At 56.0% G+C, this 17676-nt stretch overlaps 3 protein-coding genes across 9 annotated transcripts in view; 1 reads left to right on the forward strand and 2 right to left on the reverse strand.

The window, feature by feature from the left end:
- Nucleotides 1–2260: 2260 nt before the first annotated feature.
- On the reverse strand, nt 2261–6187 carry LOC117088614 (basic proline-rich protein-like). Its single transcript, XM_033219854.1, has 3 exons — nt 5507–6187; nt 3923–4121; nt 2261–2501 (listed from the first exon to the last, which is right to left on the reverse strand). The coding sequence occupies exons 1-3, from the start codon at nt 6185–6187 to the stop codon at nt 2491–2493; spliced, it is 891 nt and encodes a 296-aa protein (XP_033075745.1). The 3' UTR covers nt 2261–2490.
- On the forward strand, nt 5510–15826 carry PLEKHG4 (pleckstrin homology and RhoGEF domain containing G4). Of its 3 annotated transcripts, none has more exons than XM_033218757.1 (22): nt 5510–5634; nt 6204–6862; nt 7030–7125; nt 7201–7324; nt 7410–7503; nt 7887–7964; nt 8043–8156; nt 8328–8426; nt 8520–8668; nt 8823–8961; nt 9062–9178; nt 10603–10785; nt 11041–11543; nt 11618–11864; nt 12589–12678; nt 12760–12981; nt 13074–13244; nt 13325–13502; nt 14223–14339; nt 14492–14728; nt 14817–14932; nt 15130–15826. In XM_033218757.1, the coding sequence occupies exons 2-22, from the start codon at nt 6361–6363 to the stop codon at nt 15133–15135; spliced, it is 3582 nt and encodes a 1193-aa protein (XP_033074648.1). In that variant the 5' UTR covers nt 5510–5634; nt 6204–6360; the 3' UTR covers nt 15136–15826. The 3 variants fall into 3 exon arrangements, with proteins under 3 accessions (XP_033074648.1, XP_033074647.1, XP_033074649.1); XM_033218756.1 differs by lacking the exon at nt 5510–5634 and adding an exon at nt 5841–5955 and having other exon boundaries at nt 15130–15810; XM_033218758.1 differs by lacking the exon at nt 5510–5634 and having other exon boundaries at nt 5888–6862; nt 7030–7107; nt 15130–15810.
- The window catches only part of KCTD19 (potassium channel tetramerization domain containing 19), a 39628-nt gene continuing 37702 nt past the window's right edge, over nt 15751–17676 (reverse strand). For 4 of the 5 annotated variants that reach the window (XM_033218763.1, XM_033218765.1, XM_033218766.1 and 1 more), the window contains 3 exons: nt 17351–17505; nt 16921–17022; nt 15751–16009 (listed from right to left, as the gene is read on the reverse strand). In XM_033218763.1, the coding sequence (XP_033074654.1) occupies nt 15896–16009; nt 16921–17022; nt 17351–17505 (371 nt within the window). In that variant the 3' untranslated portion in view covers nt 15751–15895. The remainder of the gene's footprint in view (nt 16010–16920; nt 17023–17350; nt 17506–17676) is intronic. The other variant, XM_033218764.1, reaches the window with a different exon arrangement.

Here is a 17676-nt window from a genome sequence, read left to right on the forward strand (position 1 = left end):
ATTTTTAATTTTTGTTTTTATTATATTTATTTATTTTTAGAAACAGGATCTCACTCTGTCACCCAGGCTAGAGTGCAGTGGCGCGATCTCGGCTCACTGCAACCTCCACCTCCCGGGTTCAAGCAATTCTGTCTCAGTCTCCTAAGTAGCTGGGACTACAGGCACATGCCACCATGCCTGGCTAATTTTTTGTATTTTTAGTAGAAATGGGGTTTCACCATGTTGGCCAGGCTGGTCTCGAACTCCTGACCTCAAGCGATCTGCCTGCCTCAGCCTCCCGAAGTGCTGGGATTACAGGTGTAAGCCACTGCACCTGGCATATATATATACATATATATATATACACACACACATATATATACACACACACACATATATATATATATATTTTTTTTTTTTTTGGAGGTAGGGTCTCACAATGTTGCCCAGGCTGTTCTTGAACTCCTGACCTCAAATAATCCTCCTGCTTTGGCCTCCCCTAGAGTTGGAATTACAGGTGTGAGCCACCTCACTTGGCCATCTCTGAGTGTTTATGATGCAAAGCAGATAGTGTGGGGTCCAGAAACATGAATAGAAATCCCTAGATGGCTGGGTGCGATGGCTCACACCTGTAATCCCAGCACTTTGGGAAGCTGAGGTGAGTGGATCACCTGAGGTCGGGAGTTCGAGACAGCCTGACCAACATGGAGAAACCCTATCTCTCCTAAAAATACAAAATTAGCTGGGCGTGGTGGTGCACACCTGTAATCCCAGCTACTCAGGAAGGCTGAGGCAGGAGAATCGCTTGAACCCAGGAGAATAGCTTGAACCCTGGAGGCGGAGGTTGCGGTGAGCTGAGATCACACCACTGCACTCCAGCCTGGGAAACAAGAGTGAAACTCCATCTCAAACAAAAGAAAAGAAATCCCTAGATAAAAGCAGTCCCAAATCCAATTCCACTGGTGTCTAAATGACTTAAAAGAAAAAAAAAAATTTGGCCCAGCATGGTGGCTCACACCTGTAATCCCAGCACTGTGGGGGGCTGAGGCAGGTGGATCACCTAAGGTCTAGAGTTTGAGACTAGCCTGGCCAACATGGTGAAACCCTGTCTCTACTAAAAATAACAAAAATTAGCCAGGCATGGTGGCGCTCACCTGTAATCCCAGCTACTCGGGAGGCTGAAGCAGGAGAATCGCTGGAACCCAGGAGGCGGAGTTGCAATGAGCTGAGATCATGCGACCATACTCCAGCCTGGAGGACATAGAGAGACAGCCTGGGCGACAGAGCAAGACTCCGTCTCAAAAAAAAATAAAAATTAAAAAAATTTAAAAAAAATCTTTGAGAGCTGGGCACAGTGGCTCATACCTGTAATCCTAGCACTTTGAAGGCCAAGGCAAGTGGTTTGCTTGAGGCCAGGAGTTCAAGACTAGCCTGGGCAACATAGCAAGACCCTGTCTCTACCAAAAATCCAAAAAATCAGCTGGGTATGATGACTTGTGACTTTAGTCCCAGCTACTTGGGAGGCTGAGGAACCAGAATTGCTTCAGCCCTGGAGGCAGAGGTTTCAGTGAGCCGAGATCGCACCACTGCACTCTAGCCTGGGCGACAGAGCAAGACTCCATCTCAAAAACAAAAACAAAAACAAAAACCATATATATCTATACATTTGAGATATAAAGTCACATACCATAAAAATTCACCCATTTAAAGTACAGTTCAGCGTTTTGAATATACCCATAGGGTTGTGCAGCCCTTACAATCTAAGTTTAGAACATTTTCATCATCCCCCCAAAAAAGCCTGTACTCATTAGCAGTCAGTCCTCATCCCTGGCCCTCCTCAGCCCTAGGTAATAACTAACTTACTTTCTGGCTCTCTGGATCTGAAGGACTTCTGAGACACTTGGAAGGTTATACTTTTAGCCAACTTACCTTTACTTTTTCTGCATTTTGCGCAGGGAAGGTGTGATGAGAAGGAAGAGTGACTTGGGCTTTGCCTTCAGGTTGTGCACAGTCCACAGTGATAAGGCCTTGTAGTTAACTAGTAGTCAACAGTTTATTTTTAAAATTTTTATTTATTTATTTATTTATTTATTTATTTTGAGACAGTCTCATTCTGTCACTCAGGTCACTCAGGCTGGAGTGCAATGGCATGATCTTGACTTACCACATCCTCTGCCTCCCGGGTTCAAGCAATTCTCCTGCTTCAGCCTCCCAAGTAGTTGGGATTACAGGTGCCCGCCACCATGCCCGGCTAATGTTTTGTATTTTTAGTAGAGACAGGGTTTTGCCATTGCTGGCCAGGCTAGTCTCAAACTTCTGACCTCAGGTGATCCACCCGCCTCCGCCTCCCAAAGTGCTGGGATTACAGGTGTGAGCCACTGCGCCCATCCGTAGTCAACAGTTTCAAGTCAATAGCCCCAGCTGTCACTCACCAGTGTCATTCTGGGTGTGTTACATTCTCTCTCTGAGCCTCAGTGTCCTCATCTCTCAAATGAGATAATCATACTCACTTCATAAGGCTGCTGTCAGGATTAAATGATAAAATTTAATGGGAAGAATCTACCCATGGCCTGGCTCAAGGTAAGGGATCATAAATGTCATTATTTGCCAGGCTGGGTGCGGTGGCTCATGCTTAAAATCTCAGCACTTTGGGAGGCCGAACCGGGTGGATCCCTTGAGGTCAGGAGTTTAAGATCAGCCTGGTCAACATGCTGAAACTCCATCTCTACTGAAAATACAAAAATTAGCTGGGCATGGTGATGCATGCCTGTAATCCCAGCTACTGCGGAGGCTGAGGCAGGAGAATCACTTGAGCCTGGGAGGCGGAGGTTGCAGTCAGGGGGCAGATGAGCAGGGTGGGTTTGATGGCGAGGCAGGCAGGTGTCTTGGATGCAGGAGAGCAAGTGCATCAAGCGCTCATCCATGGGTCCTTGCCATGTGACTGGGCAGGGTGGCCTGAGCTGAAAGAACTTGGCTGGGGAAGGCTTCGTGAAGGAGGTGCTGCATCCAGGCCTCAAAGGAGGAAGGATTTTGATTAGGGGAGATGGGCATGGGCCTTCAAGAAGAGGAGCCAGTGTGAGACTAGACTAGTAATCAGATTTGTTTTCCAGGCCAGTCTGGGAGGTAGATGGGAAGGCTGTGATGCTTCTAAGTGGCCTTGACTGTCATACCAAGGAGTCTGGAGTTTATTTAGGTCAAAGGCAAGTGAGGTCTGGAAGTTCTGGGGTATTTGTTGCCCTCAGTATTTGGGGTAGTACTGAAGAGGGGTGTGCAAGGCGAATGACTATGGGTCTGTTGTCACCAGGCCCAGTGAGGCCCAGAGCCCTCCCTCACTTTTTATTTATTTATTTATTTATTTATTTATTTATTTATGAGACAGAGTATCGCTCTGTCACCCAGGCTGGAGTGCAGTGGCGTGATCTTGGCTCACTGCAACCCCTGCCTCCGGGGTTCATGCGATTCTCTTGCCTCAGCCTCTGAAGTAGCTGGGATTACAGGAGCCCCCACCCCATCTGGCTAATTTTTGTATTTTTAGTAGAGACAGGGTTTTGCCATGTTGGCCAAACTAGTCTGGAACTCCCGACCTCAGGTGATCTGCCTGACTTGGCCTCCCAAAGTGCTGGGATTTTGTGGCATGAGCCACTGTGCCCGGCCCATTTAATTTTTGATTGAGTCATGTCAGCAAGAAATAGGAGGCTGAGGGAGAGTTGGGGAAGGGTCAGGGGAGGCAGGCCCATTCCCATTTTATGATCTCAGTGGAAAAGGCTGCTGTGAGTTGATTCTGCTGCCAGGAGAGCCACAGAGATGGGCCCCATGAGTCACTGCTCAGTCCTGCAAGCTCAGCCCACAAAGCCTGCTGTGGTCAGCCACCCCTGGCTGGCTTCAGGCCCAGCTCCCCAATATTCCCCACTAGGCCTCAGTGTGTCCTCATTTCTATCTGTACCTTTGCCATCCTGGGGCCATGCAACCTGTAGCTCTCTGCCTCTTCTGTCTCCTTTCAGGCTGAGTCTCTGAATCTGTCTCCATTTGTGACTCTGGTTTCCATCTGATACATAGATGTGGAGCCTCAGGAGGGCAGGGGTAGTGTGATGAGTGTCAAGCGCCCCAAAGCATTTATTCTGTGCCAGGCCCTGTGCTGGATACTGGAAGGACAGAAGTGGGTAACACACAGTCTCTGTTTCCATGAAGCTTACAATGCACATTCTCTGTGGAGTGGAGAAACCAGGGCCTAGCCCTGCCTCTATCTCAGTGTGGCTGTACCTCCCCTGAATCTGCCTGCTGTGCCCAGGGTGCCAGGGTCAGCTATAGCCTGTGGCTTGAGGCTTTTCTTTGCCTCTGGCATTCACAGGGGTATGTGTGCCTGCCAGTAGGTTCCCCCCGGCTCTTAGGGCTCCTGGGGGCCTTGGCTGGTGGGTGCCAGTGGGCAGCAGAAGGGGAGGGAGGGAGCAGAAGGCAGTGACTCAGTGGGGGTGGCCCTGGGACAGAACTGGGGAGGAAGCCAAGGTTGGAAGATGCTTTCTGAAGCCAGCAGGGTGGGAAGAGAGGTCTGGCTGGGAGTTAGGGATGCAGCAGGACAACTCCAAGGCTCCCCTCTGGCAGCCAGACCTGCTCATGAAGGCTCCTCGGTAGCTGCCTGAAAAAGTCTGGACTCTGGTGGCTGGGCTGGGCTGGGTGGGGAGACTGCTGTTGGTCCCACTGTGCCTGCTGTTATCCCCACGTTCGTGAAATAGGCACCTGCCTTAGAGCCAGGGAAGCCGTAGTACCGAGTGCCCCCTCTCCCCAGGGACCATGGGCCTGGGCACACCTTGGAGCTCAGGGTCTTCTCCTGGTCACAGAGCTGACCTTCCCACAATCTTCCCACAAATTCTGGGGAGTGTCAGGCCAGGCCCACATGCCCCAAAGGGAACTTAAATCACACAGCTACCCAAGTGACTTTCATCAGTTCAGGATTCCCTGACTGGGGGTGAAATGAGGGGAGCAGGGCACCAACACAGCCTGAGTGCTGGCAACAGGTGGACGTATAAGATAGGGAGTCTTCCCCAGTCCTCATGGCAACCCCAGGAGAAAAATGACTTGCCATTTTTACAGGTGAGGAGGGTGAGGCTCAAAGAGCAGAGTTCCTGGAGAGCCCCCAGCAGGTAAGTGGAGAAACCAGGCCTGGGCTGGGTGCTCTGGCTCGGGACCCCACCTCAGCACCAGTCTCCTGCATTGGACTTTGTGGAGAAGGGGGTAAGGGGGTGCCAGGGATGGCAAAGGGGTGGAGGATCTGGGGGACTCTGGCAGGCCTGGGTCAGCTCCACCCATTGGTCTCACTCCCAACCCGATGACAGCCCCATCCCGCGGGGGATCATGCTACCTGTCTCTGGGTGCCCGCGCCGAGGCAGCGTCCCGCTTCCCTACACAGAAGGCCTTCCCCTCCCGTCTGCTCATTCAGCCGCGGAAGCCCCTGGGAGCCCCCACCCCTCCCCGTCCCGCAGTGCTCTCCCCGCCACCACCCCCCACCCCCCACCCCCCACCGCGCACTCACCCTTGCGCACCCACGCGGCCTTCCTGGCAGGACAGCGCTTCCGGCGTCCTCGCCAGGCCCGGGAAGTGGGCACGGTGGTGCTGCCGGCCGTTGGTCGCTGCCCCGACCCACGCACTGCGACGCCGCGGGTGGGGCGCGCGGTCTACGGGGCCCGGGGGTGCGGCGGGACGGGGCTGGCGGGCCGTCGGGTCCGTGGAGAGGACCGCGGCGAGCGGGGGTTGCTGCGGGAGCCCGCACCTCGTCTTCCCCGCCGGCTGGTCTGTGCCCCGTCGAGACCTGCGCGGGCTGTGGCTCCGTCCTCCGGCCCCCAGGGGGCGGCGCGGCGCGGCGCGGCGCCGCGCCCCGGCGGCCCTGCCCTCCCTCCCCAGCGGCCAGGAGGCGGTGCCCCGTGACGCCGCGCGGGCACGCTGTACTCGCCGTCGAGGCCGCCGTCTGTTCGGCCCAGGGGCGTGAGTGTCGCCAGAGGGCGACGTGGGGCGCGCGCCAGGCCCCACAACGAGGCCAGGGCCTGGCGGGGCCGGCGGGAGAGCGAATACGAGGCAGCGTGGCGCCATGGCGGGGCCGCCCCGACGGGCATGGGCCTGCAGAGCGTGGCCGTGGGGACGCTGAGGGTGGGCGCGCACGGAGCAGAGGCCCACGAGCGTCCGACAGGGGACCTGGACAGAGGGACGCCCCTAACATTATTCCCTCTCCCCAGGCCTGAATTGCAGTTCCTGTGCTCTGGCACCTCCTGCGGCCCATGCCTTTTGCCTGCATTGCCCACTGAATCCAACTCGACTGTCTTCAGCCTGGTTCACACTGAGGCTCAGCCCTCTCCCACTGGCCGGGAGCAGGCCCACCTTTAGGAGGGCGTGATGGAAAGGCCCCTGGAGGATGGGGATGAGTCCCCAGACTCCCAGGGCCATGCCACTGACTGGAGATTTGCTGTGTGCAGTTTCAGGGATGCCTGGGAAGAGGAGGAACCTGCTTCCCAGATGCATGTTAAGGACCCGGGTTGTCCCAGACCACCAACCGGGGCCGCCCAGGATGAGGGGCTACAGGGCAGCCCCTTGCCCAGGAAGCTTCAGTTACTCTTGGCTGCAGATGAGTCCGGGGATGCCCAGAGGGGCAAAGTAGAAAGCTCCTCAGTCCTGTCAGAAGGGCCAGGTCCCTCTGGAGTGGAGAGCCTCCTATGCTCCATGTCCTCCCACCTCAACTTGGCACAGGGTGAGAGTGACACCCCAGGGGTAGGGTTGGTAGTGGACCCAGGTCCAAGCAGGGTGATGCCATCTGGCTTGAGCCCTGGGGGATTGGACAGCAACCCTGTGGGCCTTGGAGACCCTTTATCAGAGAAATCATCAAAGCTGCTGGAGGCAGGTAAGGAAGGCTGGGCTAGGGAAGTCTGGGAAGGGAATAGGGATGCCTGGAGAAATGAGCGTCAAGACCTTGGAGGTCTCTGACCCTACTCAGGCTGAAGCCGGGATCCAAGAAGGGGTCTCTGGATAGGTGGCCCAAGGCAGACCCAAGTCATTTCCCTTCCCAAGCCCCCAGTGGATCCAGCCTCCCTAAGCCTGCTGACTGCCTCCTGGCCCAAGACCTCTGTTGGGAGCTGCTGGCCAGTGGTATGGCCACCTTGCCAGGTAGCCAGGAGGGCCTAGAGGCGGTGGAGGTGGAGTGGCCCAATGGGGCAGGAGTTCACTGCTTCCTCCCCACAGGGACTCGGGATGTCCAAGGCCGGGCAGTACTGCTTCTGTGTGCCCACAGCCCAGCCTGGCTTCAGCCTGAGTGCAGCAGCCAGGAACTCATCCGCCTCCTGCTGTACCTGCGAAGCATCCCCAGGTTTGAGGGCGGGGGTTGGGAGACTAAGCCTGAGCCAGCTGTGAGGACTGGGAGTCAGGTACTGAACTGAAGCCCACCCCTTTAGGCCCGAAGTACAGGCACTGGGACTGACAGTGCTAGTTGATGCCCGAATTTGTTCCCCAAGTTCTTCCCTCTTCTCTGGGCTCAGCCAACTACAAGTGAGTACGGGATTGTAGCTCTCCTCATTCCTTTTCTTTTCTTTCCTTTCCTTTTCCTTTTCTGACAGAGTCTCACTCTGTTGCCCAGGCTGGAGTGCAGTGGTGCGATCTTGGCTCACTGCAACCTCTATCTCACGGGTTCATGTGATCCTCCTGCCTCAGCCTCCCGAGTAGCTGGAATTACAGGCACCTGCCACCATGCCCAGCTAATTTTTGTATTTTTAGTAGAGAGGGGGTTTCACCACGTTGGCCAGGCTGATCTCGAACTCCTGAACTCAGGTGATCCTCCTGCCTCACCTCCCAGATTCCTGCGATTACAGGCATGAGCCATTGTGCCCTTTTCTGTAGAGTTGGGGATAGGGCTGAGCTCAGGTTCCTTGCAGGAAGCAGCCCCAGGGGCCGTGTACCAGGTGCTGCTAGTGGGAAGCATGCTGCTGAAGGAAGTGCCTTCCGGGCTGCAGGTACTAAGCCCAGTTAGGCTAGGGGTAGAGGCGGGGTGCCTCCTCCCTAGGCCTGGGTCACAACACCTTCTCCTGTAGCTGGAGCAGTTGCCCTCTCAAAGCCTTCTGACCCACATCCCAACGGCGGGGCTGCCCACTTCGCTAGGAGGAGGCCTGCCTTACTGCCACCGGGCCTGGCTGGATTTCCGGAGGGTCAGTATACTGGGTGGGGCGTGGGGGCAGTTATATAGGCAACTTGGGATTGTGGAGGAGCCTCTCTGGGACTGGCTTGAACAGCACAAAGCTGGCTGCGGTGGCCTGGAACCCAGGAAGCCCGGGACCAACACTGCGTGCTGCTCCAGTCATGCCTGCCCCTGCTTACAGCGGCTGGAAGGCCTACTGCAGAACTGCCAGGCAGCTTGTGCCCTGCTCCAGGGGGCCATCGAAAGTGTGAAGGCTGTGCCCCAGCCCATGGAGTCTGGGGTGAGTGTCCCCTCCCAATCCCTCCATGAATGCTCCCTGTCTCCCTCCTTCTCTCCCACGGCCACCTCCACTGCTTATTGCCCTCAATCACAGGAGGTCGGTCAGCTGCTACAGCAGACAGAGGTCCTGATGCAGCAGGTGCTAGACTCACCACGGCTGGCATGGCTACAATGCCAGGGGGGCCGGGAGCTGACATGGCTGAAGCAAGAGGTCCCAGAGGTGACCCTGAGTCCAGATTACAGGTGGGTGCAAGCCCAGCCTCCAGATCTTGCCCCAGCCCACCATATTCTATGCCAGGACTCATCTGGCTAGCTCAGAACCTGGCAGGATTGTGGGTGCCAGGACAGGGTGGAGTGGTGCAAGGCAGGGGGTCTAAGATGGTATACCCTACACCAGGACAGCAATGGACAAGGCTGACGAGCTATATGACCGGGTGGATGGATTGCTGCACCAATTGACCCTACAGAGCAACCAGCGAATACAGGCCCTAGAGTTGGTCCAAACACTGGAGGCCCGGGAGGGCGGACTGCACCAGGTCGGAACTACTTGCCCAGAGTGGGCCCTGCCCTGATCTCAAATGTGAGCCCCTAATCCATAGCAGCTTTCTTCACCTTTCCCTGCTTGTGCCCCTCCAGATTGAAGTGTGGCTGCAGCAGGTGGGCTGGCCAGCACTGGAGGAGCCTGGGGAGCCCTCGCTGGACATGCTGCTCCAGGCCCAAGGCTCTTTTCGGGAGCTGTACGAGGTTGCTCAGGTATGTGTGGTCACTTGTTCATGCCATGGGTATTGGGATGCAATACCAGGAACTAGGAATGCAGAACTGTGTGAAAGAAATTCAATCCTTTGCTCTCTTGGACCTTATAGTCCCATAGAGAATATCAGTTATAACTAATAACAGTCATATATGTGCCTGTAAACCCAGGCAGGATCTCTGGAGAGAATCAGTGCAGGTGATTCTGCCTGAGGGTATAACCAAGACTTTACCCAGCAGGAGTGTCAGGCAAGCTTTTTTTGGGTGACTTTTGAGCTGAGAGTTGAAAGATAAGTTGAGGTCAACCAGGCAGAAGAGGGTTGAGGATGGGGGCATATTCCAGGCTTAGAAATCAGCATGCACAAAGGTCCTGTGGCAGGAGGGAGTGGTGTGCCTGAGGAATCATAAGGCCAGTGAGGTTGAAGTGCAGAGCAGAGAGGGAGAAAGAGTGGGGGCAGTTGTGGTGGGACAAGCCTGGTCAGTGGCCACATCACTGGGCCCTGTAGCAATCAGTATAAAGTTTAATCAGGAAGGCCACATAATCAGATCCATATTCTAGGAAGATTACGTTAGTTTCCAAGTAGACAGTGACTTGGAGGATGGGCATGGGGAGTGCAGTGAAGAGGCAATTACAGTAGTCCAGGTGGGAAATAATGCCTTCTCTGGACAGGATAGTGGCAGGGGAGACGGGTTGGAGAAGTTGATGGGATTTGCTGTGGACCCGTGTGGGAAGGTAAGGGACAGGGATGTTGCAAGGATGAATGGGCGCTGTTCCCTGAGAGACTAGGAGACGAGGTCATCTGGGGGAAAGGGCATTCAAGAGTCCAGTCTTGGGCATGCTTTTGAGATGGCTGTGAGGGATGAGAGGAGGGCCCTTGGGTCTCGGGCCTGGAGCTCAGAGGAGAGGTCTGGCTGGAGAGGATCACTTGATGGGTCTAGGTGTTTGGATGACGTTTGAAGTCAGTTAAGACTGACATGAGAGTGCCTGGGAGATTGAGTGCACTGTCCTCAGGATCCCCAGTGTTTAATGGCCTAGGTGAGGGAAGGGGAGGACGATGAGCCACCGGAGAAGAGTGAGGAGAATCAGGAGCATGGGGAGGAGCCGGGGGAGCCCAGCAGAGAGTGGGCTGAATGGCGCTGAGAGGTGGAGTCAGTGAGGCCTGAGAAGCGCTGGGGATGGGGCAGAGTGGAGCTAGAGAGGGCTGGCGTGGAGGGCGAGATGGGATGGTGAGGATAGGCGATTCCTGTAGGGAATTTGGCTGTGGAGAAGGAGAGTGGATGTGGGTGGCGAGTGGGAGATAAGGGGTAGGTGTTCCACCACAGGACAGACTTGATGGGGACATGTCGATATGTCAGCAGGAAGGATCTGGGTCTGGGGGCTGAATCACCAAGCCTGGACTGGCTGAGCCTAGTTTCTGTCTCTGCAGGAGCAGGTCAGGCAAGGGGAGAAGTTTCTGCAGCCACTGACTGGCTGGGAGGCGGCTGAACTGGGCCCCCCTGGGGCACGCTTTCTGGCCCTGCGAGCCCAACTGACTGAATTCTCTAGGGCTTTGGCCCAGCGGTGCCAGCGGCTGGCAGATGCTGAGAGGCTGTTTCAGCTCTTCAGGGAGGTGGGTGAGAGTCTCCCCAGCTCCAAGTGATCCATGAGGCCGGAGGGGTGGCAGCCCCAGCTTCAGCAGAGCGTGAGCTCTTCTTGGTCATGCTGCCTGTTCTCTTCCCTGGTCTTCAGTTTGACCCTAAAACCCAGTCACTGGGGCTGTGTCCTGGGCAGCATCCTGTGGGGATGGGGAGTGGGTAGAGGAGCAGAGTGTCCAGTGGGCTTGGCGGGATTCTCCTCTAATGGTTGTCCGGCCCTGGTGTTGCAGGCCTCGATGTGGGCTGAGGAGGGGCAGCGAGTGTTGGCAGAGCTGGAGCAGGAACGCCCAGGGGTTGTGTTGCAGCAGCTGCAGCTGCACTGGACCAGGCACCCTGACTTGCCTCCTGCCCACTTCCGAAAGATGTGGGCTCTGGCCACGGGGCTGGGCTCAGAGGCCATCCGCCAGGAGTGCCGCTGGGCCTGGGCACGATGCCAGGACACCTGGCTAGCCCTGGACCAAAAGCTTGAGGCTTCACTGAAGCTACCACCAGTGGGCAGCACAGCTAGCCTGTGTGTCAGCCAGGTCCCCACTGCATCTGCCCATCCTCCCCTGAGGAAGGCCTACAGCTTCGATCGGAATCTGGGGCAGAGTCTCAGTGAACCTGCCTGCCACCGCCACCACGCGGCCACTATTGCTGCCTGCCGCAGACCAGAGGCTGGAGGAGGTGCCCCACCCCAGGCATCCCCTACTGTGCCTCCACCGGGCAGCTCTGACCCCAGGAGCCCCAACAGGTATGGGTAGTAGGCAGGGTGGGGAGGGCAGTAGAGGAGAAATGTCTTGGGTCCTGACTCCCCATACCTGGTAGGCTACAGCTGGTGCTGGCAGAGATGGTGGCCACGGAGCGGGAGTATGTCCGGGCTCTAGAGTACACTATGGAGAACTATTTTCCCGAGCTGGATCGCCCCGATGTGCCCCAGGGCCTCCGTGGCCAGCGTGCCCACCTCTTCGGCAACCTGGAGAAGCTGCGGGACTTCCACTGCCACTTCTTCCTGCGTGAGCTGGAGGCTTGCACCCGGCACCCACCACGAGTGGCCTATGCCTTCCTGCGCCATGTAAGCCCGACAGGCCACATGGTATCAACTCATTCTGCCACACTCCCCAAGTTGCTGCTGGGCACATACTTGGTGCTGGTCCCTGTGCTGGGTACAGCTATGAGCAAGACTGGCAAGCTTCTGCATCTGAGGGTGCTCTTAGTTCAGTGGAGGAGACATAGAAGCAAGAACGATACTTGTAAATTATAGTTGGGGCTAGGAGGAAAATAAGTAGAATAGATGCTTGTGAATTACTGGCGGGGCAGGGGCTCCACTTTAGAGGGCCTGAGTGCGGTGCCAGGACACCTGGTACAAGAGGAAGTCTTTGAGGGGCTGATGTTTAAGCTGAGGAATAGGGGAGGGGCTGGAGTGAGTGTCCCACCCAGAGTGCAAGGTGGTGTGGAGGAAGCGGCCCTGCCAAGGAGGTGGCTGAGTATAGTGAGCAGGACAGTCCCAACTGAGGTGAGCTCTTAGACCCATGGGAGGAGCAGAGCTGAAGGCAAGGGCTCAGTCCGAGGGCAAGGGGCTTCTTCCTCAGGGGCCTGTGGGCATACCCCCCTCTGCCCAGTACTGTTCTCGCCAGATCACCCCTTGTTCAAAGCAGGGCAGATTGGGTCTGTGGGGGAGGCCTTCCTGGGAGCCATATACTGGCATCTTGGTCCTCTCAAGCTGAGGGTAGTCTAGCCTGTGCCAGCCTTAGGGAGCTGGCCCCTTTGCACTGGGGCTGAGCCACATGTCCTTGTAGAGGGTGCAGTTTGGGATGTACGCGCTCTACAGCAAGAATAAGCCTCGCTCCGATGCCCTGATGTCCAGCTATGGGCACACCTTCTTCAAGGTACGTGAACCTGAGACTAGGAAGAGTAGGGGATGTGGGGAGTGCCCCCAAATCACTCAGTGGTCTCCCACCCGCCCACAGGACAAGCAGCAAGCTCTGGGGGACCACCTGGACCTGGCCTCCTACCTGCTAAAGCCCATCCAGCGCATGGGCAAGTATGCGCTGCTGCTACAGGAGCTGGCACGGGCCTGCGGGGGCCCCACGCAGGAGCTCAGTGCGCTGAGGGAGGCCCAGAGCCTTGTGCACTTCCAGCTGCGGCACGGAAACGACCTGCTGGCCATGGATGCCATCCAGGGCTGTGATGTGAGTCATCCCAAGCTGTGATGGGCAAGGGCGGTGGGTGTGGAAGAAGAAGGCAGAAGAGGCCGGCCACCCACTGGCCCCCAACTCTGCAGGTTAACCTCAAGGAACAGGGGCAGCTGGTGCGACAGGACCAGTTTGTGGTGCGCACTGGGCGCCACAAGTCCGTGCGCCGCATCTTCCTTTTTGAGGAGCTGCTGCTCTTCAGCAAGCCTCGCCATGGGCCCACAGGGGTTGACACATTTGCCTATAAGCGCTCCTTCAAGGTAGGCCTGCCCACCCCGGCCCAGCCACTTATGTTCCCGACCCATGCCTTACCAAGCCCTTCTCTCCCCGCTGGCCACAGATGGCAGACCTTGGTCTCACTGAGTGCTGTGGGGACAGCAACCTGCGCTTCGAGATCTGGTTCCGCCGCCGCAAGGCCAGGGACACCTTTGTGCTTCAGGCCTCCAGCCTAGCCATCAAGCAGGCCTGGACAGCTGACATCTCCCGCCTGCTTTGGAGGCAGGCCGTCCACAACAAGGGTGGGTCTCTGCCCCTCCTTCACCCCACACTCCCCTCGCTGGAGAGCTTACATTGACCCACAGGAGCCCAGGGACCTGGAAAAGCTTGGGAAGTGGGGAGGAGGCCCAGCGACAGCCACCAGTGCAGTAGAAAGGAATTCAAAGCCAGGCAGCCTTGCTGTCACTGCCTCTGACTTTGAATACAACATGAACTTCTCTGAGTATCAGGGGCATCATGGCTGTCTCTATCTTTTTATTTTTGGAGACAGGGTCTCGCTCTGTCGCCCAGGATGGCATGCAGTGGCATGATCTCTCCTCATGGTTGCCTCTGCCTCCTGAGCTCAAGCATTCTTCCTACCTAAGCCTCCCAAGTAGCTGAGACTACAGGCATGTGCCACCATGCCTAATTTTTAAAATTTTTCATAGAGGTCTCATTATATTGCCCAGACTGGTCTCGAACTCCTGGGCTCAAACAATCTCCCACCTCAGCCTCCCAAAGTGTTGGGATTACAGGCGTGAGCCACTGTGCCTGGCCAGGGGCCTCATCTTTAAAAGGGGAATATGGCACCTGCCCCACAGGATTGTTGGGAGGGGAGCACCTGGCACTAGAAAGGCTCAGCTGACAGGACAGTTTAATGTGCTGGATGGAGGTGTATGGGAAAGACTTATTTAGGGGGTGGTAGAGGCCCAAGGACAAGCTTATGTCCAGAAGCGTCCCACTTATGTCCACTCTCCACCCAGAGGTGCGCATGGCTGAGATGGTGTCTATGGGTGTGGGGAACAAGGCCTTCCGAGACATTGCCCCCAGCGAGGAAGCTATCAACGACCGCACCATCAACTATGTCCTGAAGTGCCGAGGTAGCAGGCAGGCTACAGGGTGTCGGGGTAGGAGTAGGAAAGCTGTGCAGGAAGCACTGTGGCCTTCTGTCAGTGCTGACCCGCACTCTCCTTGGGATCTGGGGTCAGGCTAGGCTCTGGCCTGTCCCAAACTGACCCTCTCTCTTATGCAGAAGTTCGATCTCGGGCGTCCATTGCCGTGGCCCCGTTAGACTATGACAGCCTCTACCTGGGGGCCTCGAACTCCCTTCTTGGAGACCCTGCCTCTTGCTCTGTTCTGGGGTCCCTCAACCTGCACCTGTACAGAGACCCAGCTCTTCAGGGTCTCCACTGTCCCCTGTATCCCCCCAACTTCCTGGAGGAAGCAGCACTGGAGACTGAGGCAGAGCTGGGCGGCCAGCCCTCTTTGAGTATGTCTGGGCCCAGCCAGAGACAGGAGGGCATGGCTTGGGGTCTGGGGCCTCCCGTGCTGACAGCTCACCCAGTCTCCCTCCCTAGCTCCTGAGGACTCAGAGGTCTCATCCCAGTGCCCATCAGCCAGTGGCTCCAGTGGCTCTGACAGCAGCTGTGTGTCAGGGCAGGCCCTGGGTAGGGGCCTTGAGGACTTATCCTGTGTGAGTGCCATTTGCCCTATACCCACCAGCCCTTCCCCAGCCCAGGCTGGGCCTGTGACTGTGGCCAGCCCCTCCCAGCACAGGGTAGCCCTTTACTTTGGGTAGAGCTTGTGGTGGGTGGGCCAGAGCCATTCCCCAGACACCCCCTGGGCCCAGAGTCAGGGAAGCAGGCATTCATGCCGGGCCTGGCCCTGCAGGTCTGAGCTCGGGACCGGACGAGCAGTAGATCCAGCAGCCTGCAGCTCCAAGGAACATTGCTTCTCTGGATCTGCTATGACCAGGGTGTGGCGGACAACTGGGCCTCCTCCAACCTACGTGTGCAGCACTGTTGACTACCCTCTCTGATGTGTGTGGCCGTCGGACTAACTGGCACGGGGCCTCTCTAGGGGAGTCTGGTTGTAGAGCCTGAATAGGCTCCTGGCCCCATGACCCCTTCTCCTGTCCTCAGCTCCCATCCCAGTTGTGGGTTAAGAATAGGCTAGAGCAGACATTGAGTGTTTCCATGCTATAGGCTGGTGGGGGACTATGTGCCTCTGGGCAGTGACTAGGCTGTCCCCACCCCTCAGGAAGAGCACAGGTGGGCTCCTAGCAGCTGATCCCCAATCCCTGGCCTTAAAGCCGAGCTGTTACTATAGGGGCAGGTCCACCTCTACAGGGCCCTGATGCTTGCCTGTCCTGGCCCCCAGGTCCAGCCACTTCTTTACAGGGGCATTTTGGTTATTTTGACTTGATGCCTTTTGAATAACTTTCAACAGAGTTGTCTAAAATTATCTTACTGGTTGTTAGGCCTTTGGTGTCTCAGAGAAGGAGTCTAGGTCTTTGATGTGTGATTTACTGTTTTATTTGTTTATAATAAAAAGTAGACTGATATGTATCCACTGATGGGCACATGCATTCTGGGGCTATCTCCAGTTAACATGAACCTTGGTGGGTGGGGCACAAGGGGCTGCATCTCTGGACACCCTAGTCCTCTTGTAGGTACTTTCCCAGGATGGAGTACGAGACAGACCTAGACAGGCCCCTCTGGATGAGCAGGTCCATGCAGCGGCCGTATTTCCTGGCGAAGGGCAGTGTAAGCTGGAAGGAAAGGCCAATCTTATCCCTGATTTCCTGGCCAGTTGCCTACTCTAGCTCCTTGTGGGTGGGGTTCTCCCATCGGGGCAGGGACAGGGCAAGCCCGGCTGTAGAGGACTTTTGATGCTCTAGGGCCCACCTCTGCCCAAGGGCATCTCACAGGGTGGGGCTAGAAATGGCTATCGGGGAACTAAGCAGAAAGACTGGAGGGTCAAAAACATGTTTCCTGCTACCAGTTTTCCACTTTCTAGCCACACACGCTGACTTCCCCTTTACAAACCACATATGAGCCAGATGCCTAATGGTAACTGGGTACTAGAGGGCTTATGGTAAAAGGTGTTATAATAATGCTCCTGATTATAGAAGTGTCAGATCAATGAGAAACTGCCTAAATCGTTTCCACCTCAATGTTAAAATTAGATTAAGGAATCAGAAAAGGAAAAAAAAACAACAACAACAAAACCCTTGATCATTCCTTTGCCCTTACTGAACATTTTCTTTTTCTTTGTAAAGAATGCTTAAAAGTAGGTTAAATATGAAAGGAATGTACACAGATGGTGACATCATGGCCAGATAGGTGAAGCTGGTATCACTGGTTGAAAAGGCCTCACTCCCATATGAGTCAAAGCTTGGGCTCGTATGATATGTGTCCCTAAGTGTGGCCAGGGTTGTTAGTGATGAAGGCAGTTGGTATCATTAGAGGAAAACTATGAAAACCAGTGACCTGAATACTGCTTTTGGACTACTCTGGATTGGTTAATTTCATCCAGTTTCTCCCTCCCTGGGAGCAGTGGCCTAAGTTGCCTGTCTAGCTTTCTGGGCAGTGCTGGCCCAGCCCTGGTGCAGCAAGACACATGTCCATCTGAGGCATCCACAGGGTCAGTGGATTTCCAGGGGTTGCAAGTGACCCTCACCTCCACCCAGCTGTACAGGCGCTCCTGGGTGTGCCGGTCGTCCTTGAAGCCGGTAATGGCCAGCAAATCTACCACAAACTGCTTGGGGCTGATGTGCAGGGTCTGCCAGGAGAGCCCACGATCAGGGAGGGCTAGGGCAGCTCCTAGCCCCTCAGAGTGAGATGCAGAGCAGTGACTTCTCTGGGTCCGCAGAGCCATAGAGGTAGGGGGCAGGCACTGTCACTGCAAATCTGCCTCTTGGCTGAGGCTCAGTCCAGGTGCAACTGCTCTGCTTGCCTGTCCCTGCCTGTCCCACCACTCTTCTGGTCCTGGCCTTCTCCTTAACCCCATCTTGGCTTACTTCCTCTTGCCTTGCACCACTTACTGTGGGGCAGGGGAAGAGGTGGAGAAGGTACAGGGTGCCCCAGGGCCTGGGGCCTGTCACACATACCCACAACTGGTTAGCCAGGGAGACCACCTTGGCTGTGATGGCTTTGGGGTCCTTTTGCCTGATGGAATCCAGGATGATGTCAGCCAGGAAGCAGTGACATTTCTGCGCATAAAACATCTCTTCCCAGGACAGAGAGAAACTCAGGAAAGTCAATTCTGTGGAGGAGGGAAAGTGGATGTGGCCACATCTGTCAACAATAGGGCCTTAGAGACAGTGAGAGGAGGGGGAGAGGGGTAGGGCCCCCAGGGGCCACTGTCTCTGCCTGAAATAACCTGGGAGGGGGCTCAGACATCCTGAGAAGGGGCTCAGGCATCCTCACGAGGAGG

This window comes from Trachypithecus francoisi, unplaced genomic scaffold (assembly GCF_009764315.1).
Source record: "Trachypithecus francoisi isolate TF-2019V2 unplaced genomic scaffold, Tfra_2.0 Lachesis_group10, whole genome shotgun sequence".
NCBI classification, from domain to species: Eukaryota; Metazoa; Chordata; class Mammalia; order Primates; family Cercopithecidae; genus Trachypithecus; species Trachypithecus francoisi.